The 25,409-nt window shown below is 35.2% G+C and overlaps 1 protein-coding gene across 1 annotated transcript in view; it reads left to right on the plus strand.

The window, feature by feature from the left end:
- Nucleotides 1–15,765, plus strand: part of SLC9B1 (solute carrier family 9 member B1) — a 40,768-nt gene extending 25,003 nt beyond the window's left edge. The window contains exons 6-11 of the mRNA XM_025983809.2: nucleotides 4,397–4,572; nucleotides 8,232–8,338; nucleotides 9,222–9,371; nucleotides 12,906–13,014; nucleotides 13,451–13,587; nucleotides 15,433–15,765. Of these exons, the coding sequence (XP_025839594.1) occupies nucleotides 4,397–4,572; nucleotides 8,232–8,338; nucleotides 9,222–9,371; nucleotides 12,906–13,014; nucleotides 13,451–13,587; nucleotides 15,433–15,645 (892 nt within the window). The 3' untranslated portion in view covers nucleotides 15,646–15,765. The remainder of the gene's footprint in view (nucleotides 1–4,396; nucleotides 4,573–8,231; nucleotides 8,339–9,221; nucleotides 9,372–12,905; nucleotides 13,015–13,450; nucleotides 13,588–15,432) is intronic.
- The last annotated feature ends 9,644 nt before the right edge of the window (nucleotides 15,766–25,409 follow it).

Consider the following 25,409-nt stretch of genomic DNA (forward strand, 5'->3'; position numbering starts at 1 on the left):
CCCCACCAGTTAATATAATCTAGAATTTTAGTCTAAGATTATTTTTAAGTTTTTTTCACAATGAACTATAGATTTAGCAATGAATTTCATTACTCATCATTATTTCTTGTGATGATAATCATAATAATTATAGTAATAGCAAACATTTATATGGTGTTACCATGTGTCAGGCACTTTGTGAAGTACTTGATAATTTATTTAATCCTCACAAAGTTCTGTGAAGTAGATACTATTATTATTCTCATTTTTTTACATACAAATGGAGACAAGGAGATGCTACATGGTTTTCCTAACATCAGATGACTAGATAGATAGATCCAAAACTTTGGCTGTGCCTAGAGCCTTTATTCTTAATGTCTCCATTATGCTACCTATGCCCTTTTATTTTTTTTAAACTTTTTTCTTTTGTACTAATATCCTTCCTAATGAGTTGATCTCCCAGTTCTCTTAAAACTGATCAGTGGATAATAAACTGCATACTTGAATGTCTGAACATGACTTCTGTGTGACTCAGAATTGAATTTTAGATTCAAAAGTATTTTCTCTCAATACTTCAAGGATATTGGTGTTATCTCTTTGCATTAGTTTTCCCATGAGGAGTCTCTTATCAAACTAATTTTTAATTCCTTTTCTAGGTAAGCTATCCCAATCTTGTTTTCTCTCTCTCTCTTTGGAAGCTCAGTATTCTGAATTATTCCAATTAATTTCTTGCTGTACAAAGTATGTTCTTTGGACAGCAACATTAGTATCACCTAAAAGCTTGTTAGAAATGCAGAATCTTGGGCCCAGATCTTTTGAAATAGAATCTGCATTTTAATGAGATTCTCATGTATCTTGTTTTCATATTAAAGTTTGAAAAGAGCAGTCTCAGATAGGTCTCTTTACTTAGTGAAAATTTTCAAACTTGTACAGGAGTAGAGAGAATACTAACAAACTCCCAAATATCCTTAATTTAAACTTGATAGTCCCTAATTAATCCTAAAGTAAATTACACAAATGATGGTATTTCATCCCTGTATCCTACAGTATGCATTTCTAAAAGGTAATGGCATTTTTCTTACTAAATTAACAATTCCTTAGTATCATGAGGTGAATCTTTTAAAAATCTGTTCTACTCAATATTTGGTGTGATGTGTCAATCAAAGGGTTGTGTATCTATTTTTTTTTCCAGGTCTTGAGTATGTCTTTTTCCTCTCTGGAGTTCTCTTCTATTATGCCCTTTTGTAACTCCTTTATACCTATTAAGTTTCCTTTATACTTTTTTTGTGCTTACCTTTTTGCAGTACGTGCTGGAAAATTTTCTCCGCACAGTCCTCTAGCTTATTAAGTCACTTTTTAGCTATGTTTATATCACTAATTATTTTAATTTGGAGAATTTATTGTTAATTTCTAGAAACTATCATTAAATTTTTATGGGTAGATGCAGTATACTTTCATGATTCAGAAGGTATTTATAGTTATCCTAAGGTCATGTTTTGGTTTCTGTCTTCCTAGTATATCTCTTTTCTCAGGTATAAATTTTTTTCCACTTAATGAGCATGGTGCCTCAAAGTGACAGATTTCTCTAAATATTTTGTGATCCTTTAATGGGGGCCCATTTTTGTATTTTACTCTTAACATTAATTTGTGATTAGTTTATCTATTGGGTTTTGTTTGTTTGTTTGTTTGTTTGTTTTGTCTTCTTGAAGGGAATAGTCCAACCATTTTACCAAACAAGGTATCTCAGAGGCTCAGGCTGAGACTAAGATTCTTATGCAAGTAATGTATTGAGGGAGGTCTCAGTAGAAACCTCTGAGTGAAGGAAGCTACGGGGAAAATCAATGGTTCCCAAACTTTGCTATACATTAAAATCACCTGAGGAGCTTTCAAAAATCCCAATAATCAGAAGAATAATGTCAGCAAGATGGAAGAATACAAAACCCCAGGCTCTCCTCACACAACACTGACTTAAAAACATAAGAACCAGATTACCTTTGTGACAACTCCCTTCCAAGTGCAAGGCCAAAGACACATGGGAGCAGTTAGAACACCTCATTGCACTTACCTACCATACCTCATCCCCTCCCTGCACAGCAAGGGGCAATTGGGAGAAAGCTCCCAACTCCTGGCTTCTCCATCAGGAAGGAAAGAAAAAAGCTAAAGCATATGTTTTTCATTTTGACTTTTTGAGCTGAGGGACTTGTTTCTGTCTCACCTGATTCAATGCTGGCAGAAAAAAGAGTGGCACACTTTGGATACCTGAGGCCTATTGAAAACAAGGGATCTCAGAAATATTTGCACATCGATGTTTATTGGAACATTATTTACAATAGCCAAGAAGTAGAAGCAGCCCACACTGACAGATGAATGAATGAAGAAAATGTGGTGTATACATAGAATGGAATATTATTCACCTTTTAAAAAAGAAAGAAATTCTGTCCCATTCTATAACATAGGTGAACCTTCAGGACATTATGCTGGGATAAATAAGCCAGGACAGTACTGTATGATTCCACTGATATATCTAAAGTAGTCAAAATCATAGTAATAGAAAGTATAATGATGGTTGCCAGGGGCTGGGGTGAGGGAGAAAGAGGACTTGTTGGATGGTTATATAGAGTTTTAGTTTTGTTAAGACAAAAAAAATTCTAGAGATCTGTTATACAGCAATGTGAATATGGTTAACACTACTAAACTGCACACTTAAAAATGGTTGAGGACAAATTTTATGTCAATTTCCTTGCCACAATTTTAAAAAATTGTTTAAAATGCTAGTACCAGGTCAAAGACCATTTTATTATCAGATCAGTATGTCTTGGAATGGGAGCCAGGCATCAGTATTTTGAAAGATCCCCAAGTACATTGTACTCAGTATCTCAGATCACTCCCACTGATCCCTACTTTCTGATATTTACAACTTTGTGTAACATCCTCTTCTTGAATATGGGCTGGACTTACTGACTTGCTTCTAACAAACAAAATATGGTGGAAATGGTAGAATGTCAATTCTAAAATTAGGTCATGAGAAGACCATCCCTTCTATCTTGTATGTTCTCTCTTGCATTTTCTTTGATTGCTTCTCTTGGGGGAAGCCAGCTGCCATATTATGAGTACAGCCCCGTTGATTGAGAAGCACCCATGACAAAGTATTGAAAGCCTGCAGCAGCCATGTAACTAAAGCAGATCATCTTCTACCTACCTCATGAGAGACCTGGATTCAGAGGCATACAACAAAGCCACACCCAGATTCCTGGCCCACAGAAATTGTGTGATAAGTGTTGTTTTAAGCTACTAAATTTGGAAATAATATGTTAAGCAGCTACCGATAAATAATATACCAGGTGATTCCAAAGTGCTGTAAAGTTCAGAAGCAATCAAGCTAGGCAAATAAGTATTTTCAGAGAATTCTAGGCTCTTCTTGAGTCCATGGGGAAGTTTTAAGAGTAAACTGTATCAGATTGTATAGCCAGAGGCAAAGTACTAAACTATCAGACCCTCTACTTCAGTCAGTAATTGACAGGAGCTGTCTAGAAGAAGGAGGAGTGGGAGGAAAACCTCCTTAGCATCCCCAAGTAAGCTCTTCTCAGCAGAGTAAGACTACTAGAAAGCTCCAGGTGTAGGGGTTAGCAGCCAGCAGCAGCATCTGGGGGATGTGTGCACTGGTAAACAGGTTCCGGTGGGGCACCAAAAACATCTCTGCACAAGGTATATACTTCATTCTTTATAAAGTGAATGTGGAAGAGATGAGGTAAGGTACTGAATGGGATATACCAACGAAAGACATTGCATCCACCCCAGGAATTTTCTCATTTGCCTTTGCTCTCATTGTTCCTTCTTTGGGGCAGACATCTCTGTTCCTTACTGACTTGTTCAAAAGTTAGAAATGGGATGGAGAATACATTTGGCCATTCTTACTCCAAATCATCCATTGGATTTCCTCAGAGATCCCTCCTGCTCCTGGCATCTATTTCTGAGCTTGGAGCATTTTTAGAAATATCTTTTGTAGCAATATTTCCTTACACACACTTGTCCTATGATTTTTTCAATCTTAAACTGTGTCTTATCTTCCTTGGATATACTTGGTTTCTTACGCACTGGAGATTCTCCTTTTTTTCTTTTTTCTAGTTAGGTTATGAGTTTTTGTATTATTTTTATATCTTCATCTCAAAGATTTAGGGATGAAGGTAGAGGCAATTTGTTCCCAAACCAGCATCTTCAATGAAATCTCTATAACTTTCAACCAGTAGTAAAAAACATGTAAAAATTTTTACCACCATTAAATGACATTAACTCAGCATTTTTACTTTGAAGTTATTGTAAATCTGTAAAGGTTAATGTATTTGTTGTACAGTTTAATATAAAACACTGCTTTGTTAAAAGGATGTTTTAAAATTGGTTTTCAAAGTCTTTCTATTAGTTTTGTACTAGGTGCTGTCTCTCCTGCTGTGGTTGTCCCTTCCATGCTTCTTTTGCAAGAAAATGGATATGGCATTAAGAAAGGCATCCCAACCTTACTAATAGCTGCTAGCAGTATGGATGACATCATAGCAATCACTGGATTCAATACATGCTTGAGCATAGTCTTCTCCTCAGGTAAACAAAATACAACTGCCATCTCATTCATAGCTTTTTCTGGTCATTAAACAAGGCTTCTGGCTTTGCTTCTTTATTAACATTTATTTATTTTTGCATGTAACATATTTTCATTCTTCATAGAAACTCAGTCTAGGGATCCCTGCGTGGCGATCTGCCTTTGGCGCCTGCCTTTGGCCCAGGGCGCGATCCTGGAGACCCGGGATCGAATCCACTTCGGGCTCCCGGTGCATGGAGCCTGCTTCTCTGTCAGCCTGCTTCTCTCTCAGCCTGTGTCTCTGCCTCTCTCTCTCTCTCTCTCTCTCTCTCTCTGACTATCATAAATAAATAAAAATTAAAAAAAAAAAAAGAAACTCATTCTAGGGCAGGGAAGAAGCTTCAATGGATTAAGAAACCACTATTTAACAAAAGATTTTATTTTAATAACCAAATATTGTAATGAATCTTATATCCCATATTATCATTTTTCTGTTCATGTTGCTTTGAAATTTTATCACAGTTTTCAATAGAAAATTTTAAGCAGAAATATTATTAATACTGTTATTTAATATATGTTTCTAAAATGTGCCTTTTTGGCCATCATTATAAATATTTGTTTTGTTATTAAGAGAACCTAAATATATAGAGCATGAACAGCTATGTATCTTTTTGGTAGTGGTGCGACAAGATCTGCAGCAATTCTGAATCCCAAAATATTTGATATTGAATGTCAGTCTCCAGAAATTGTGAAAGTAAATGTTTCCTTGTTTTGTAATGCTTTAATTATCTGCAATGTTTGAAATTCAGTCTTCTGTATTATTGAAGCACCAAAATATTTCTTAAGTTGAGCAATAATTTGTATAGTTTCTCTTAAAAACGTAAGACATAAATAAGGAAAAAAGGGAAAAGATAAAAATAAACTCTGTAACAGCCACAGGAATAATAACTGACTCTTGATATGAATCTAGACTTCTCCTTCTCTCTCTCTCTCTCCCCCCTCTCTCTGACTTCCCTCCCAATAGTCTTCGAAATTTATAAGAATTGGCCTTACTTTCTTGTAACCTGATTCTTTCCAGTAAATATATTTCCACGATATTTTAATTGTATAGTTTTCTATTGGCTGCATCATACTTATTGATGTAACCTGTTGAAAATTGAAGTTGACTCCAATGTTCACTATTAAAATAATGCTTGGGGGATCCCTGGGTAGCTCAGCGGTTTAGCGCCTGCCTTCAGCCCAGGGCCTGATCCTGGGGTCCCAGGATTGAGTCCCACACCGGGCTCCCTGCATGAAGCCTGCCTGTGTCTCCGTATTTATAATTTTACTTTTGATTTTATCTTTTTTTGTAATTCAGAATTTTCTAATTTTTTATTGTTAATCTGACAATTTTTTTCTTCATAACTAATATCAGTAATTCTTTCAAAAAATATTTTTTGTGCTCCTCTGCCATTGTGCCAACAACTGTGCCAAATACTGAGGATAATTTTACTGAGTAATTTCCTGGTACTTGCTCCAAGTTCCATAGCTATTTCCACTCATTTAATAGTCACACAACAGTACTAATTTTACAGAATAAGAAACCAAGGAACAGAGGTTAAGTAACTTGCTCAAAGTCAGAGAATCCAAAAGTTAGGGAAGCCAAGATGCAGTCTGGCAATCTGACCCCAGACCACACTTTTATTTTTTTTTATTTTTATTTATTTATGATAGTAACAGAGAGAGAGAGAGAGAGGCAGAGACATAGGCAGAGGGAGAAGCAGGCTCCATGTACCAGGAGCCTGATGTGGGATTCGATCCCGGGTCTCCAGGATCGCGCCCTGGGCCAAAGGCAAGCGCCAAACCACTGCGCCACCCAGGGATCCCCAGACCACACTTTTAAATGCTATTCTATACTGTTTATGCAGCAGAGAAGACCATGTGGCTCATGTTCTCAAGGAGTTTGTGTTAAATAATTACAAACTGTGATGAATAGTATATAGTATAGGGTACTGTGGAACATGCTACCAGAGATCAAACCTAATTTGAGGACAGAAAGAGTAAAAAACCAAAAGCAGAAACATGCTTAGAAAACCCTCTTGACTCATGACTATGTAAACTGTCATTTAAAATGTTAAGGATTTGGGGCACCTGGGTGGCTCAGTCGGTTAAGTGTCTGCCTTCCGTTCAGGTCATGATCCTAGACTCCTGGGATCAGCTCCTAGTCAGCTCCCTGCTCATCAGGGAGTCTGCTTCTCTCTCTCCCCAACCCCCCACTGCTGGTATTCTCTCTCACTCTCTCTCTCTCTCTTAAATAAATAAAATGTTTTTTTAAAAGGGCCTTTTAAAGTTTTATTTTTACAGTAGATCTTCAATACATCTATATTTTAGAATATGGTAGATACGGAGACCTAACCCTATCTTCTAGGTTAATTGGCCTTTTTATCATTATATAATGCCCTTCTTTATCTCTTGTGACTTATTTGTATTTGACTTAAATTTTAATTTGTGTAAAAAAAAATTTTTTTTAATTTGTGTGATATAAGTATGACCACCCTGCTGTCTTTTGGTTATCATTTGCATGGAATATCTTTTTCCATCCCTGTAGTTATGAAACCTTAGAGTGATACTTTAATTTCAATCACATATAAAAATTCTAATCCTTTACATCTCACCCTCTTCACTTTATGTTATCCATGTCACAAACTATATCTTTTTATTTTATCTATCTACTAATGCTGTCTTACAGTCATTTTTATGTCTTTATCTTAAATTCTATAACAGAATTGAATTCTGTTTCAACACTTTAAATATACCATCCTACACCTTTCTGGTCTGTAAGGTTTCTGCTCTGAGATCCTCAGATAATCTTATAGGAGTTTCCTTGTACATGATAAGCCACTTTTCTCTTGCTACAACTTCTTAATTTGTGGAATTCCATCAAGTTTTGGACTGTATATTGTTGTTAATGCCTTCTTGGGGGATCAGGGTTCTGTGGCTTCCCATTCTACCACCTTGGTTTTGCCACCCCACATTTCTATTATATTTGCATGAAAAATATTTCTAAAATATATATATTTACACACCTACATTTGGCTAAATACCCATAGCATAACAACTTTTTTGTGACTTAGAATATTTTTGGTTTTTAATTTATTACTCTAACTACAGACATGGGTACATAAAATATGTTGGAAACTCAATTGATTGCTAACTGGAATATTCCTAGGATTGACACTGGAATAAATATTTTTTTCTGTTGTTAAATTTTTCTTTTTTATCTTTGTCATTTGTTCCTTTGTTATAATAGTATATCAGAGAAGAAACATTCCCAGATATGTGCTAGGTGCTAGAGGTGCTGCTCCTTTGTCCATCTCTGTCCATTCTTCCACTTCCCCTGGTCTTTTAGGTTGTGTTTATAAGGGAGGACACACAGCTTATTACTTTCTTGTTTTCTGGCCTATATTTTCAATGAACATTTCTGAATTGTGTGTATTTATTAAATCATTTGAAAGTACATACTAAGTTTATCAAATAGACCATGATGTTTTCAACTATATAAATATTAAAGGTCCACTTTTATATATTTGCTCTAGAAGATATGTACCTTTCTTTATGAACGACGTAGATTTGGTCTTCTGATATGTTACGTATGTGAAAATATTATTCTTTGAAATGTTTCCCTTATTGTGTGCACTTACAGGTGGTATACTTAAAAATGTCCTTGTCTCTTTTCGGGACATACTTATTGGTGTTCTGGCAGGAGCTATTTTGGGAATTTTTCTTCAATATTTTCCAAGTGAAGATCAGGTAAATAAAAAGTTAATCTATTTTTTGTAAGTATAGTTGTAGACATTTCTTTCAAAAATTTGAACTTTTAGAAGATCCATGAATATTACATGTAATATTTAATTCTCTTTCCCCAAAATAGCTCCCAGTGCTACTCTCTGTTTAAAATGGAGCACAGTTGTAATTGATTCAGGTCAATGGCCTTGACTGAAGTCTCTGCATCTTGATTTGGCAAATAAGAATATCAGAGAAGTGTACATAACCCAGAGTACCTTCTCTATTCCACCCCAGCCCTTTATTCATTCATTAAATTTCCTATTGACCCCTGACAATTTTCCCTAATCTTTTTTCCCTCAAATTTTCCCTTGAACATTTTTGGGGTAATAGATTGCCATTTATTTCTGCATATTTTCTGACTTAAATTCACTCCCACTCCCTTTGACTAAGGCAACACTATTAAACTCTACCCTTTACTTCCCTAAAGGATATGCCATTACTCTGGTATTTCTGTTAACTTCCACCTTAACTTCCCTGTAACAGCTGTCTCAGCTAAAGAGATATTCAAAACTTTGTTTTTAAAGAATTCTTTGGATATGTTATATATCCAAACTACAGTTTATATGGGTCTCTTTCCTTTCTTCTTTACTTATAGCTAAAGTACTGTAGCCATTTCACTGACATTAATATCAGAGATGTGGCAAAAGTTAAAACTTAATAATTGCACATATTTTTCACTTGATACCAAGTCTGCTAAAATATTTGGAAAGGAAGAAAGTAAAAATTTTAGACACTTTAATATGACATATAGAGACATGATACCAAAGGGTTAATAATAAATGGTAGATGTAAACATTATATTAAATGTTAAATGTAAAGTAATTTCTAAATATCTACCTAATTCTAGACAAAACGTCCACTGAAGAGAGCATTTCTTATTTCGAGTATGAGTGTTTCTGCTGTCTTGGGCGGCCATCGTATTGGTTTACATGCAGCTGGAGGATTATGCACACTAGTGTTGAGCTTTGTTGCAGGGTTAAATTGGTCCACAGAAAAGGTAAATATCTTTAATACATCATTTTAAGATAAAATAACTGTATTTTTAAAATATCTATAATAAACATTTAGGAAATCTCTTTGTTTCAGTTGGAAGATGTTCCAGAAATTTGTGTCTTCAAGGATGTGTATAAATCAATCAAAGAAGTAAAAATATTTGGGAAAAGGACCTGGGAATACACTAAAATGCAATTAGAAGTTGAGTTATCACATCAGGCTGCTTTCTTTTTCCCAAGTTTTGTGCAATATGATTGTATAACTTATTGATTTAATTATTTTATTCATTAAAATTTTAGTTATACTTATTGATTTAATTATTTTATTCATTAAAATTTTAGTTATGCAGTTAATACATGACAAATGCTCATAACAGATTAGAACAATACAGAAAGCCCACATGCAGAATGAAATGTAAAAGACTCCTTTTCCCCTACCACTCCCAAATATCAGACCCCCTTTCCTAGAATCAATCATCTCATTTAATCAGTTCTCCATTTGTAGACATTTAGTTCCTTTCCATTTTTGTTATTATAATGCTACCATGAACAATCCTGTTCATGTGTCTTTTTGCATATGTACAAGTGCTTTTGTAAAAGTAGATTCCTAGAAATGTAATTGCTGACTTTAAAAATGGAATGTTTCTATTTTTGATGAGTACTGCCAAATTATCCCTTCTAAGATTTTAAACAATCTGATGGGTAAAAAATGATACAACATTGGTATTCTTTGTTTACATTTCTGATTAGTAGTGTAGTAAACTTCTCTTCATATATTGTTTGAACTACCTATTCATCTTCTTTGCCCATTATTTTAGTTGATTGATTTGCCTTTTGTTCCTAATTTATTTCTCTATACCTTAGTGTTACTCTTTTGTTCTATATATATTGCACATAATTTTTGCTTATTTTCAACTTTGTTTATACTGTCTTTTGTATTGAAGTCAAATTACCTATAGTCAAAACTGACCTTTTTTTTTTTTTTTTGGTTCTATATCTCGTTTAAGAATATCTTCACCCCAGATTGTAAGATTGTAAACATAATGTCTTCTATAGGATCATCTAATACTTTGGTAGTTTTTTTGTTTTATTTTTGCATTTAGTGCTTTAATTCATCTGGAATTTATTTTTGTAAATGTTGTGAGATAAGGATATGTGTGTGTTCATAAATATGTATACACATACATATATGCATATAAACTGGTTAGTCATTTTTTACTAAATTATTTATTGACTAACCCATTAACTATTCAGTGATTTTTTTTGAAAGATTTTATTTATTTATTCAGGAGGGACACAGCGAGAGAGGCAGAGACATGGGCAGAGGGAGAAGCAGGCTCCCATGGGGATCCCAATGTGGAACTCAATCCCAGGACCCCGGGATCACGACCTGAGCCGAAGGCAGACCCTCAACCACTGAGCCACCCAGGTGCCGTAAAGAATATATTTTAAAAATTAAAAGTAACAGGGGCACCTGGGTGGCTCCGTTGGTTAAGCGTCTGCCTTCGGCTCAGGTCATGATCTTGGGATCCTGGAATGGAGCCCCATGTCAGGCTCCCTGCTCAGCGGGGAGTCTGTTTCTCCCTCTCCCTCGGTACCGCCTCCCTACCCGCCTTCTCATGCTCTCTCTCTCTCTCTCTCTCTCTCTCTCAAATGAATAAATAAAATCTGTATTAAAAACAAATAAGAGAGACACCTGGGTGGCTCGGCGGTTTTAGCATCTGCCTTTGGCTTAGGGCGTGGTCCCCGGAGTCCCACATCAGGTTCCCCACAGGGAGCCTGCTTCTCCTTCTCCCTGTGTCTCTGCTTCTCTCTCTGTGTCTCTCATGAATAAATAAACAAAATCTTTTTTAAGAAATGGGATAATGTCCCACCAAGAAGAAAGGGTAATATTGAGTTTTTTTGTTTGTTTTTTCCTCTTTTAAACTTCACTTTTATAAATCAGAAAACTCAGTCATAAGGGAAATAGTTACAGACATAGTTTATACCCAAACAAAGGATATTACAGTTTTATCTTCTTTTAAAAAAAAAAAAGATAAATAAGCACATACTGAAACTAAAATTTCTTTATCCAAATTCCTGGAGAAGAGCTAGAGTACTGTTATATCAATAGGGGACTTTGTTGTAACCACATAATTGGGGAAGTAGCACTGGGAGAGGTTCACTCTCAGAAAGGAAAGCCAGGCAGGCAATCAAATTAAGAATCTATGTATGGGGCAGCCCTGGTGGCGCAGCGGTTTAGCGCCGCCTGCAGCCTAGGGACCTAGGTCTCTCCTGGAGACCCTGGATTGAGTCCCACGTCAGGCTCTCTGCATGGAGCCTGCTTCTCCCTCTGCCTCTCTCTCTCTGTGTGTCTCTATGAATGAATACATAAATAATATTTAAAAAAAATAAGAATCTGTGTATGTTTTTGGTTTGGTTTTGAGGAAAAAATAAGTTTTTTTTGAAGTTTCAACATGGGTCCTTTGGAAGCAGGCCTGACAGGTTACTGACAGTTATTGCCTGGTAGCTTAGGACATATCAATTCACCACTTTCATGGGATTGGGTTCCAAGATAATTGTTAAGGGAGATCCTCTCAACTTTTTGAGAGCTGAAATGGTTGCATAATTTTGAGTATGTGCTCATCTGACATGATGTAGTTCTATTTCTGTCTCTGTTCAGTTACCTTATAAACAAAAGCTAGAATTGTTACTGAACCACTAGAACATGTCTGGAACTCCAAAGATCTTATTTGTTCCAAGACAAAATTACAAAATAATATTTTTATTTTATAGCTTTGTAGATTTTTTTTTCTGGTTTCAAGGAGCATTTATTTCTATTCGCTTCTTTTTTAAAGTTTTTGTTTTAATTTCAGCTGATTAACATGCAGTTATTGTATTAGTTTCAGGTGTACCATATAGTGTTTTAACACTTCATACGTTATCCAGTGCTCATCAACATGAGCACTCCTTAATCCCCTTCACCTATTTCACTCATCCCCCCACTTCCCTCCGCTCTGGTAGCCACCAGTTTGTTCTCTATAATTAAGAAACTGCTTCTTGGTTTCTCTCTCTATATATATATTTTTTTCTCTTTGTTTTGTCTCTTAAATTCCACATATGAGTGAAACCATATAGTATTTGACTTTCTCTGATTTATTTCACTTAGCAGTATACTCTCTAGCACCATCTATATTGTTGCAAATGACAAGATTTCATTCTTTTTTATGATTGAATAATATTCCATTGTGTGCATGTATAGGTATTTACATACCACATGTTCTTTATCCATTCATCAATCAATGGATATGTGGGCTGTCTTGGCTACTGTAAATAATTCTGCTATAAGCTTTCCAGATTTTTCAAAACCAAATTCTACTTACATGTTTGAGTAAAAGAATTAACCTACTCAATCTTTAAGTTTTACCATTTCTTCTACAAATAAAATATCTTAAGTTCATTAAATGTTAAGAGAGATTTTCATTTCTAAAATGCAATTTATTTTTATGTGTTACAACCACTAAACACAATAACTGAAAATATATTATTCTTTTCTACAGGTTAGAGTCCAAAGAATTATTAAAACTACATGGCATGTTTTTCAACCCCTTCTTTTTGGTTTGGTTGGATCAGAAGTAACTGTTGCATCTCTTAAATCAAATGCTATTGGTAAGAATAATTAGAGACACAACAAAATACAAGATTTGAAAATATTTAAGAAAACTATGAATAATTTTTACTTTGTTTACAATATGTCTTTGAATGCTACAAGAACCTTCTTCAGAAACTCATGTTGATAGAGTTACTAACATACACTTGCTCTCCTGTTACCCTGTGTGCTCTGTTACCAAAGACAGCCTTGACTATTTTCCCTGAGGCATCCGAGGAAATGCAGATTGGAATTCTTTTCTGACAGAAAGTATTACACACCATTAGCACCTTTTGGATACTTCCATTTATAGCAAAATTTCAAAGTCTATTAGCTCCTAATTAAATAAATATAATCATGGTACCTTTACTATCAGATAATCTCTTGTACTTTTTCTAGGCATAAAGAACCACCTCTTCCCAAATATTTTGTTTATGTTTATTTTATCTGTTGTAGGCATTTGTGTTGCTACCATGAGTTTGGCATTATTGATTCGAATTTCTTTTACATTTGTATTGATGTGTTTTGCTGGCTTTAGTTTCAAGGAGAAAATATTTATTGCATTATCATGGATGCCTAAAGCTACAGTCCAGGTAAGAACATGTTAAGTCATATTAATAATTTTTAATGTTGATGAGTTTTTAAAATTCCAAATGAATGTTACTTTATTTTTTTTTAAGATTTTATTTATTTATTATGAGAGAGACAGAGAGAGAGAGAGGTAGAGACCCAGGCAGAGGGAGAAGCAGACTCCATGCAGGGAGCCTGATGTGAGACTCGATCCCGGGACTCCAGAATCACGCCCTGGGCCAGAAGGCAGACACTTAACCACTGAGCCACCCAGGCGTCCCATGAATGTTACTTAAATCACAAAATGTGGGCTATTAACCTTACTTTTAAAATGTTTGATTGATTGTAACTACTCATTGAAAATAATATAATCTTTTAAACTCTCAGTTTTATTTATTTTTTTTAGTTTTACTTATTTATTCATGAAAGACACACAGAGAGAGGCAGAGACATAGGCAGAGAGAGAAGCAGGCTTCATGCAGGAAGCTCGACATGGGACTCGATCCCAGGACCCCAAGATTACGCCCTGAGCCAAAGGCAGACACTCAACCGCTGAGCCACCCAGGTGTCCCAAAATCTCAGTTTTAAAAGCAATTCTTCTGAGGTTAAAAAAGTGTACTTTTAATGACAAATATTTCCTATACTTATGCAACATTTTTTTTCTATTTTCCCAAAATATAAGAATATATCTGAATACTGGAATGTTTACATTTTGCTGAATATTGTAGGGCTAAATGTAATGCTTTTAAAGCAGAGACACATTAATTTTTTAAAAATATATCTTTCCTACATCTGCACCCACTCCCCCATACATGAATGCATATATATTATTTTTAATTATGCATTTAAATTATATTATTTTAATTAATGACCAAATCTCCCCACCAGGCTATATGGGAAAGATAGGAACAGTGTCTGTTTTCTTTCATTATTCCTCCCCTCATACTTAACACAGCGCCTGGCACACAGGAGGTACACAATAAGCACTGCATACTTACAGAATGAATGATGAATGAATGAATGAATGAATGAATGAATGAATAGGGAGACCTTATAGTTTTGCCCTCTGATTCAATGGTATTCTGCTCCTACTCAAAGGTATTGCTACTTATTGTTAGACTTTTTAACCTGGCAACATAATGTCTTGATTTCCAGAGATTTTTTTTCTATCGTTATTCCAAAATAGAAGTTTGTGAGTTCTCATGCAACAAAATTTTCTATGTGTCATGGTTAGAAAAGCAGGTCCATGGGACTAGCCTGGGTGTTTTCAATACCATGTTACTTACCTATAATATTAGGCAAGTTACTTCATAATCTCTCAGTGTCCACTTTGTAGATTCCAAATCCCTTTATCAGTTTTACCATACACAGCCTCCCAAGTAGGAAGAACAAAGAAAAGATAAGCAACAAAATCCTGGAGAACCATAAGAAACCTTAGTATTTTGTGTTTGCTGTCTTATTACAGCCAAGAACCTGATAATCTATGGTAAAGGCAAATAAGCAAAACCCTGCTTTATTTAGAACTCCTGAGGTTCTGAGAGTAATGTGAGTATATATATATATACATATATATATATGTGTGTGTATATATATATATATATGAAAGCTGAGATGATAAAAATACAAGATCAGCCCCAAAATGCATGCACACTAATTTGTCACTGTTTCACTTTTCATTCAGACATATTTGCTAGGGAGAACATAGAATTGATGAGTAATTTGTGAAATTCCTCAGCACTTTAAGGCTTGTCTCTTTTCTGATAGCCTACTACTAGGTTGTGTTTGTTTTAACGGGGCCATAACTTTTATTATGTATTCACTATTTAACATTTTTCTTTATGCCTCATCTTTTTACCCCCTAAATGCAGGCTGTATTAGGTCCTCTGGCTCTAGAAACAGCAAGAATCAGCGCACCCCACTTGGAATCATATTCGAAGGATGTGATGACAGTAGCATTTTTAGCCATCTTGATCACAGCTCCAAATGGAGCTCTAATTATTGGCATACTGGGGCCCAAAATACTTACACGCCATGATCCAAGCCAAATCAATGTGGAATTGACAAAAGTAGAACTTCATTAAAAAGTTTATTTGCCATCACCTGCCTGTGTCATTTAATAATCTTACAAGAGGAAAATTAAAACATACAAATATGTGGAGATTGTACATAGAACCAAGGATTTAATAAATATGTGATTTCATTACAGAGCTTTCCTCTGATTTTTTATTCCAAGGTTAATTTAATAAGAACAATGAAAATAGAATGCCCTTTTAGTATATATGTATTTTAAGAACAAAGCAAATCTGCCAGTACTCCAGGGAAGTCTAGAGTAATCCATCAGGCTGAATCTGCTGTCATATTACAAACTCGGTATCATAAAAAGTTGAATGAACCCAATGACAGAACGTTAAGATAGCCTAAGACTCCAGACAGGAGCAGAACTCACCATCAGTTTAGTAATTCAGTTAAATAGATCACCAGAAAAAGAAAAAAAAAAATGCCAGGAATAAATCCACCACCTTTGAGTGAGTCAAAAAAGTGGATATCAAATTCTGTTTTTAGTGACTATCTGAATAAATGATATGTTGAGTAAAAGAACCAAAATTAGACTTACATTACTTCTGCAGTACCCTTAAGATGACAAGTTTAATAGTTTTTAAATGAAACATTGTAGTATTTATTCATAGATGTAAAATTAAATCACAAATAGAAATAAGCCCTGATTTTTTCAATGAGTATAAAATAAAGTAATAATTAGCCTGCAGAAATGAAAGATTAGTAGACTTGTCCATGTGAGATTTTTCTTTTCCATGGTAATACAGAATCATCTTTCAATTCTAGCTGATGAAATCTGCTTTGCTTATAAAGAACCCATCCCAAGCAAAATGCAGCTTCAGTTTATGTCAGGATTCTTCATTTTAAAGTTGGAAGGGTCATGTAAAAGCTTCTCAAATAGCCTTAGTGGATGGCTTCTTAGAAATCATTCAGACTTCTTTGGCAAAAGCCAAATGCAGGAACTAAACATTACATAGTTTCTCTCTTCCCTCTTCTATATAAGGTAGTAAAATAGCACAGAATGTGAAATTTACACATGTTCTTTGCAAAGTGAAGCAACTATAATGTAAGGCAACCAAAAGTATATATATTCCTATTAGGACTGGGACCTTTCACAGAATATAACACTAAAAATGTCAAAAGTTTACACACACCTAGATAACTCTGGGAGGAGCTAAAATAGCTACTGTTTTAGCAGCATTTTCTTCAACATTTTTACAACTCAGCATGGATCCTATGCCTCATTTTCAACTATTTTAATTCTAGTACTAAAAGTCTAAAAATTTAAAAGTCTAAAAATTTAAAATTCTAACTGCCCCAATGTTTTGACTATTATTTAAATCATCAGGGCATATCATTTTTACTACTAATAATAAATAAATGAAAATATATTTACATTCACAAGATAGTACTTTACATTTATAAGAGACTTTAGAATGTTGATCTTAATAAAAGAAAAAGGTACAATAAATCACTTTGAGAATTAGGAACTATGTTTTTTTAAGTAGGGAAATTTGTCATTTTTTTGTGATTTATAGATTTTTTTCTTAAGTAAATTTTTTTAAAGATTTATTTATTTATTCATGAGAGACACAGAGAGACAGAGACAGAGACATAGGCAGAGGGAGAAGCAGGCTGCATGAAGGAAGCCTGAAGTGGGACTCGACCCCGGGACTTCGGGATCATGCCCTGAGCCAAAGGCAGACAGTCAACCTCTGAGCCACCCAGGTATCCCTTTTAAGTAAATTTAATATATGCCCATTAGACTGAAACACTCTACTTTTTAAAGTAGTTTTGCAGGCATTCAAATAATATTAATTTAAGATTTTCTATTTATGAAAACTTTTTATAAAAATTAACTTCCTTAATGTAATTTTAAAATTACAACCAGCTAACCTTGTGTACAGTATTCAAGTGTTCATAGTATTTAAACAAGTAAATACAAGTATATTGTTCCTTATAAATTTTTGGAGTATGTCTTGGTTTACTCAATATTTTTTCACTATTTAAGAAATTTTTATTAAAGCAAGAATTTTATAATCCAGATTACGTTTTCTTGGTCAGTTGTCAATTCTGTTATTTAAAACAGAAATGACATTCTGAGTTCTTCCACAGTAAAGAATTATAAAATTAAAAGAATGCTTTAAATTTTTGTGATTTGCTGAAAACAGTTTTTCCCGGCACCCATAAAACATTAGTTTTTATATTGCTAGTGTGCGTGCATGTGTGTTTAAATCAGGACGTAATCTAATGCAGTGTGTTTCAGCCCAGCACTATTTACTTTTTGATTCTCACATTGTCCTAAATATGGCCCTTTGTAGACTTCATAATTGATTCTGTACTTTGGACATGATACCATAGTGTTTGAATGCTTTCTTCCTTTCTGGCATAACAAGCTGCCCCAGATTCACACACGTTTTCCCTACTCCTGACCTGGAATCAGATAGTCTCCAAAAGACTGGTATCTTTCCATGAACATTGGTATGTTAAAACCAAAATCTGAAGGTTAGGAATGCTATGACTGGAAGATCATTGCATCTAGACCTTTTCAGTAAACATTGTCAAAAAATACATGTTTCAGAAATAACGAAATACATGTTTTAAAATAAAACCGGTATTTTTTTTTTTTTGCTATTACTATCATTGGTGATTTTAGGATATAATTCATAGCTCAGATTATACTTAGTCAAAATCCCTTCAGTGTGGATTAATGAGGAGAAAAAGTAAATGTTATATAAAATAATGCAATTGTAGGACGTAAATTCTATAGGATAATTAAACATTTTAAAATTTCCTAAGTTATCATAGTTTTTGAATCATTTAAAAAAATAAAACTATGAGGGGTACCTAGGTGGCTCAGTCTGCCTTGGGCTCAGGTGATGATCCCAGCATCCTATGATCAAACCCGATGTTAGACTCTTTGCTTAGCAGGGAGCCTGCTTCTACTATTCCCTCTCCCCCACCAACCCGTGTGCTCTCATTTGCTATCTCTCAAATAAATAAATGAAATCTTTTAAAAAATTAAAATAAAAAAATTATGAAAAACATAAGATTGAATTGTTACTCTAATTCAAATGTAACATTATAGGGCTTTTACCTTTATCTTTTTTCTCTTATGCTGAATATCTTGGTTCCAAATATCATTAACATAATATTAGCTTTATTTTATAATATTTAAAAATTCCAAAATAGCAATACCAATATTATTACTTACAATTACTGAATTAAGTTTAAGATATTTTGCAGTTCTTTTTGTCTTTAGACTATATCCCACCAGAGATGTCCACCAAAAGTACTAAATTCTAAAGTCTCTTGAAATTATATATATGATTATATATGTAATTATGATATATATACTTTGATATACAGTTATATTTATTTCTATTTGCTTTCAGTTCTAAGATTTGCTTTTAAATAAGATTTATGTATAATTTTGGTTTACATAAAACATTTATAGTTTAAAAGTCAAAACTACATGAAAAGGTACTTTTGGAAACTCTTGCTTCTTTTCCTGTCCTCTAACAATTCTAGCCCACTTTCTTTTTCTTTTATTTCAATTCTGTTTTCTCCATCTCTTTTCTATATTTTAGTAAATATAAGCAAATAAATATTTATTGTTGAAAATTATCCCTCTTTAATTATACAATTGGAGCATTTTATGTACACTTTTCTGTTCCATGTCAGTACATAGAAATTGTCCTTGTTTCTGTTTCCCACTGAATAGTACTACATTGTGGCCATGTCCCAGCAGTTTGAGCAGTCCTTTACTGAGCAAAGTTCTTTCCAGTCTTTGGATGTTATAAGTAATCCCACAATGATTGAACACGTGTTTATATTTCATGTGCACATGTGTGTGCTTGGGCAGAGTCTTTTCTAGGGTCACACCAAGAGCATATATTTTCAAACTTTGGGATTTTTCCAATCTGATAAAAGAGATAGCCTTACAGTAATTTTAAATTTTTTTTTTAATTATTAGTGAGTGGGCATCTTTCTCATTGATTTAAAGGTCATTTGCCTTTCTTTTCCTGTTAACTCTCTGTACATGTCCTCTGTTAACCAGATTTTTGGTATTTCTCTTTTCTTTTTTAAAAAGCTCTTTACAAAAAAATAAAAAGAAAATTAAAATAAATAAAAAAATAAAAAGCTCTTTACATAAAAGAGAATAGTCAGTTGTCTGCGATATAAATTATAAATGTTTTTCTTCAATTTTTCTTATCTTTTGATTTTGTTAAGCAAAAGAGTTTTCTATTCATATACTTAAATATATTCATCTTTTCCTTTTATGCTACAGATATTGATTCGAAGTTAGAAAGGAATTCACTCGTTTTCCCCTTAGCACCTGTGTAGTTTCATTTCTCACTGTGACTTCTCTGATGCATTTAGGATTTATTCTGTTATATGATGTGAGGTATGGATTCAGTGTTATCTTTTGCCAAATGGTTATCCAGTTATCTGATTCTGGGTCAATTTGGTAGAGCTGCCAAAACAAAGTACCACAAGTCGGGTGGTTTAAAACAGAGTACCACAAGTCGGGTGGTTTAAAACTATGAGAAATTTATTTTTTCATAGTTCTGGAGATTAAGAAGTCCAAAATCAAGGTGTCAGCAGAGCCATGTCCCCTCCAAAGCCTCCATGGGAGGGTATTTCCTTGCCTTTCCCAGCTGGTGGTAGTCCCAGGCATTCTTTGGCTTGTAAATGTGTCACTCCAGTCTCTGCTTCTGTCTTTACATGGTTTTCTTCTGTGCATCTCTGCATCATTTGCCCTTTGTGCATGTCTGTTTCTGTGTCCAAATTTACCCTTTTCAGGATGTAAGTCATACTGGATTAGGGGCTCAACCCACTCTACTATGGCCTCACCCTAACTTAAATAATTACATTTGTAATGATGCTATTTTCAAATAATTCTGACATTCTGAGGATTAGGACTTCACATATCTTTGGGGGGAACACATTTCAACCTGTTATAAGTACCATTTATTAAAATAACTATCCTTCTCCCTTTGTGATTTAAGATGTCTTCTTAAATATTAAATTTAAGAATTTAATGTATATTAAATTTCCATATATATTTGAGTCTATTTCTAGAGTCTTATTTTATTCCACTGATTTATCTATTCACCTACTAATACCAGAACATTTTTCTTAAATATTTATTTATTTGAGAGAGAGAGAGAGAGGAGGAGGAGGAGCAGAAGGAAAGGGAGAGAAAATCTCAAGCAGACTCCCTACTGAGTGTGGAGTAGGATGTGGGGCTTAATCTTACAATACGGAGATCATGACCTGAGCCAAAATCAAGAGTGGGATGCCTAACTGACTGAGCCACCCAGGTGCCCCGATATTTTAAGCTAATAAAGATATTATGTTTTAATATCTGGTAGAGCTAGCTACCCTCAATGCTCCTTTTCCCCTAGAACTTTCCTTGCTTATTTATTTTCCTCATGAACTTTAAGATGAACTGTTTAAATACAGAACACAATTCTTGCATATTACTCTGCCTGCATCTTGAGAACAGCATAGCAATGTGTGGTAAAGTATCCAATCCAACATTCACTGCACAAGAAGAGACACAGAAGGAGAGTGTGGGTCAGAAAACATAAGTGCTTTTCATTAAAGAATAGACTATATTTAAGTGACTTTCTTTTGTTTAAGGGAAAGAATGACTGTCCTATTTAATACCCTTGCTACTACATTAGTTTTATCTTTATTTTTTATTTTTTTAAAGATTTTACTTATTCCTGAGACACACACACACACACACACACACACACACACACACAGAGGCAGAGGCAGAGGCAGAGACACAGGCGGAGGGAGAAGCAGGCTCCATGCAGGGAGCCAGACATGGGACTCCATCCCAGGTCTCCAGATTCACACCCTGGGCTGAAGGTGGCGCTAAACCACTGAGCCACTGGGGCTGCCCAACATTAGTTTTATACTGTACATTATACTCCCATGGTGAGAGTACTCCTAATGTCATATTATTTTTAATACAAACTAATTTTGTTGTCCTTGTTCATAGGAGCTATTATCAATTGGAATGTACACATAATTACTTCATGGTGTAGGAATCTCTAGCTTTTGGATAATTATTTGTGTCATTGTATTAAATAATAATCTTCTATCAGTTAGCTAGTTACATGTTTAAAGCATTGTCCCCCAGTGCTACTTGTTTGTATGTTGGGCAGAGGACCTTAGAATTTCAGAATACAAGAGCAAAATGGTACTCGGTGATCATTTAATCGAACTTGCTTCATCTCCTGCATGAGAAAACAGAAACCCAGATATATTATTACTTGGCCAGTGTTCCAGTCTGGCCCTCAAATCTACTTCTCTCAGCTAACCCTCTGAACAACAGTGGCCTGCATTGACCGCATCATCATTATTTCCTCTGCTCTTACCAACAGTCTTCCAATAGTTTCACTCTATATCAGTTCATCTCAAGTTTTCTTTTTTCTTTCACTGACAACACATTACTTAAAATATTGTTGTCAATAATTCATATCGATTCCGACGCACCTGGGTGGCTCAATCGGTTAAGCATCTGCCTTCAGCTCAGGTCATGATTCCAGGATCCTGGGATCCAGCTCTGCATCAGGCTCCCTGCCCAGCAAGGAAATCTGGTCCTCCCTCTCCCTCTGTCCCTCCCCTGGCTTGTGCTCTCTCACTATCTCGCTCACTCCATCTTGCACCTTCAACTGATTGTCTCCCTCCTCTACCACATACTATCTGTTCTACATTTTTCATTACCTCAGCTTGCACCTCTGCTGGTCTCTGTCACTTATCTGGCAGGGTGACCCAGATCTGAAGGGTCTTACCATGTCATCATTTCTGAACATAGAATGCCACACTCGGCCATGGTACTACACTTGTCTACTTAAATTGTGCCATCAAAATTGAACAAAAGATTACCTAAAGATCCCCCAGTGGATCACTTGGAATGTGCCAACCACAGTCCTCTCTCCTTCCATTTTGTAACAACATTGAGAGAGACAAGAAGCTAAAATTTCCCAAGCAGTTCACTGTGAATGATGGAAATGTGCCATTCTTTCTTCTACCCTTGATCCTCTGTCTGCTGGATATATGGGACCATATAATGGCCACTGATAGAGAGTGTATACTGGTACCCCATCTGTAGCTTCAAATGGCTTCTAAAGCTTTTTCTATCACTCCATCAGTTTAGCAGGTTCTGTTTGTAATGACTTTATGATTTTTGATGGGATCACTGATTCACATTGTCATGTGTCCACTGTTACAACTACTGTGCTATAAAAGTGCCCTCCATGGCCCAATGCAATGATGACCAGGATTCTATGTTGGTTGATCAAACATTCTGTTAGCCCTTGCATGATGGTACTGTTTAAGGCCATATGAGCAGGAAAGCAAACTTATACTCAGAAAAAGTCTCAGTTCCAGTCAAGGTCAAGATGAATTGCTCTCGTTCCCAATGTGTTCAACTTGCCACCATGTCCCACCAGAGTCCCTGAAGGATGGTGCCATAATGAGGCGTCAGTGTTGTTCTCTGTTCCTGGCAGGTTGGACATTCAGCAGCAGTAGATAAATCAGCCTTGATCAGTAGGAACTTCTGCTGTTTGGGCTTCTTTATAGACTCCATCCCTGCCACTACATTTATGCACCAGTCACACCAGTACTTAGGTGGTCAGTGGAGGAAGCTGGCTGGACATCAATTGACTGAATCATTTTGTCATTTTGGTTGTAAGTAGATGCCCTCTGTAAGAGTTAACATGTGATACAAAGATTTTCATATCTTGGGTCTATTCCCATAGTTTCATCCATATGCCTCTTTACCAGATTTCTTTGTCTTCAATTTTCCAAGCTTTCTCCTTCCAACCCCTGACTTATCAGCCAAGCCATTTGACCATGAATATGAATTATTCTTATTTTGGACCACTTCTCTATACATGCAAAATGAATGACAAAGTACACAAACCAAAGTTCTGACTACTAGGAGGATGTTATTTTTTTGCTATCTTTCCAGAGCTAAAGTAGGCAGTCAAACAATTTTGGCTTGTATCCACATCTTGAGCTAAACTCTCAATAAACCAAGTTTAACTTTTTTCCTCCCTAAGCAATATGGGAATACCTATACAACCATAGTTGCAGACTGAGGGGAGAAACTAGTGAAATAGTTTTTTATGACATGGGAACCTGGGCCACCTGCTCATACTGTTTACTTGTGCCCTGTGGTACTTAAGCCTGATCCTTGATGTGCTACTTCCATCTTATGACGGGTTACTACTAGGCCAAGTTGTCCTCATGACAGGATAGGTTTAACAAAACCAAGCTCATTATGAGAAGTTCCAATCACATGGTCACTCAATACCCATTGCCAGGTGAATCCAGTATCATTAAAGTGTATGACTATACAATATGATTTATAATTATCAGCAGATAGCATGGCCTTGCTAGAGACCCCCATCGGACTATGTTGTGATTCCTCCTGTTGCACTTTACCATATACTCCACATGGTGTCTTTCCCACTGCATATATCTTTAATGCCAGAGTCTGCTGGATTATATGGCCCAAGTGATAGGGCAGCTTGTACTGTGGCTTGGACCTGTTGCAAAGCCCTATCCCACTGTAAGCTCCCATCAAAGCTGGCAGCCTTCTCTGTCCCTCAGCAAATGTGTCAGAGCATTATTCCTAAATTTGGAATATGCTACCTCCAGAACTCAAAGACGCCTATGAGACATTGTGCTTCTTTCTTCATGGTGGGAATACAAGATGCAATACTTTGTCCTTTATTTTAAACCTATTGCAGACCACTAGGCCCTTAAAATCTCTATTAATGTGTTAGGTCCCTTAATCTTCGAAGGGTTTTCTCTTACTCTGAGGGATGCATGTGTCCCAGATGTCCAATATACCTGCTACTTTTTATTTACCCAGTCAGTTTTAACTGATCAATGTAATGAACAAATGTGATATTCTACAGAACGTCTAGACAGTCCAGGTCTCTTTGAACTGTATTATGACAGAGGGTAGAAAAGCTAACATACACTTTGGAAAGACTATAAATGTTGTCCTTCTCATGAATATGAGTACTGCTTCAGCTATACTGCACATCTGTTGGTCTATAATCTTTTCATCTTCATTCAATTTTAAATATATTCTAATTTTAGTATAATTACTTCTTAGTTCCATAAATTATTTAGAATTGTGTTTTTACTTTCTAAACCTTATGTATCTCTTTTGGATCTTTTATTGATTTTTTTTAATTTATAAAAGGGGAGGAAGAGGCAGAGGGAGAGGGAAAAGCAGGGTCCCTACTGAGCAGGGAACCCGATGCAGGCTCAACCCCAGGACCCTGGGATCATGACTTGAACCCAAGGCAGATGTTAAACTGACCCAGCTACCTAGGCACCCCTGGATAACCTTTTGTTATTGATTTCTAATACTAGTGCTTTGTTATCTATACATGAATTTTAAAATGTGATACCTTTAGGTCTAATACCTGGTCAGTTTTTATAAGTATTTCAAGTTTATTTGAAAAGAATAGGGATTGTTTAATTGTTGATTATAGTTTTATATCACTTATATAGCCTTACTAAGTTTATGTCCATTTAGTCAATTTCTAAAAATAATGTGTTAAAATCCCTCAGTGTATTTGTGAATGTATCAATTACTCTGTATAATTCTATTAATTTTGACCTTATTAATTTTGAGGATCTATTATTAGGTATCTACAATTTTAGAATTAGTATATCTTCCTCGTGAATGGTGGGAATAAAAGATGAAAAGGAGGGAGTTTGAGCATTTCAAGGCTGATCACAA

The sequence above is a fragment of the Vulpes vulpes genome, chromosome 4 (assembly GCF_048418805.1).
Source record: "Vulpes vulpes isolate BD-2025 chromosome 4, VulVul3, whole genome shotgun sequence".
In the NCBI taxonomy this organism is placed as follows: Eukaryota; Metazoa; Chordata; class Mammalia; order Carnivora; family Canidae; genus Vulpes; species Vulpes vulpes.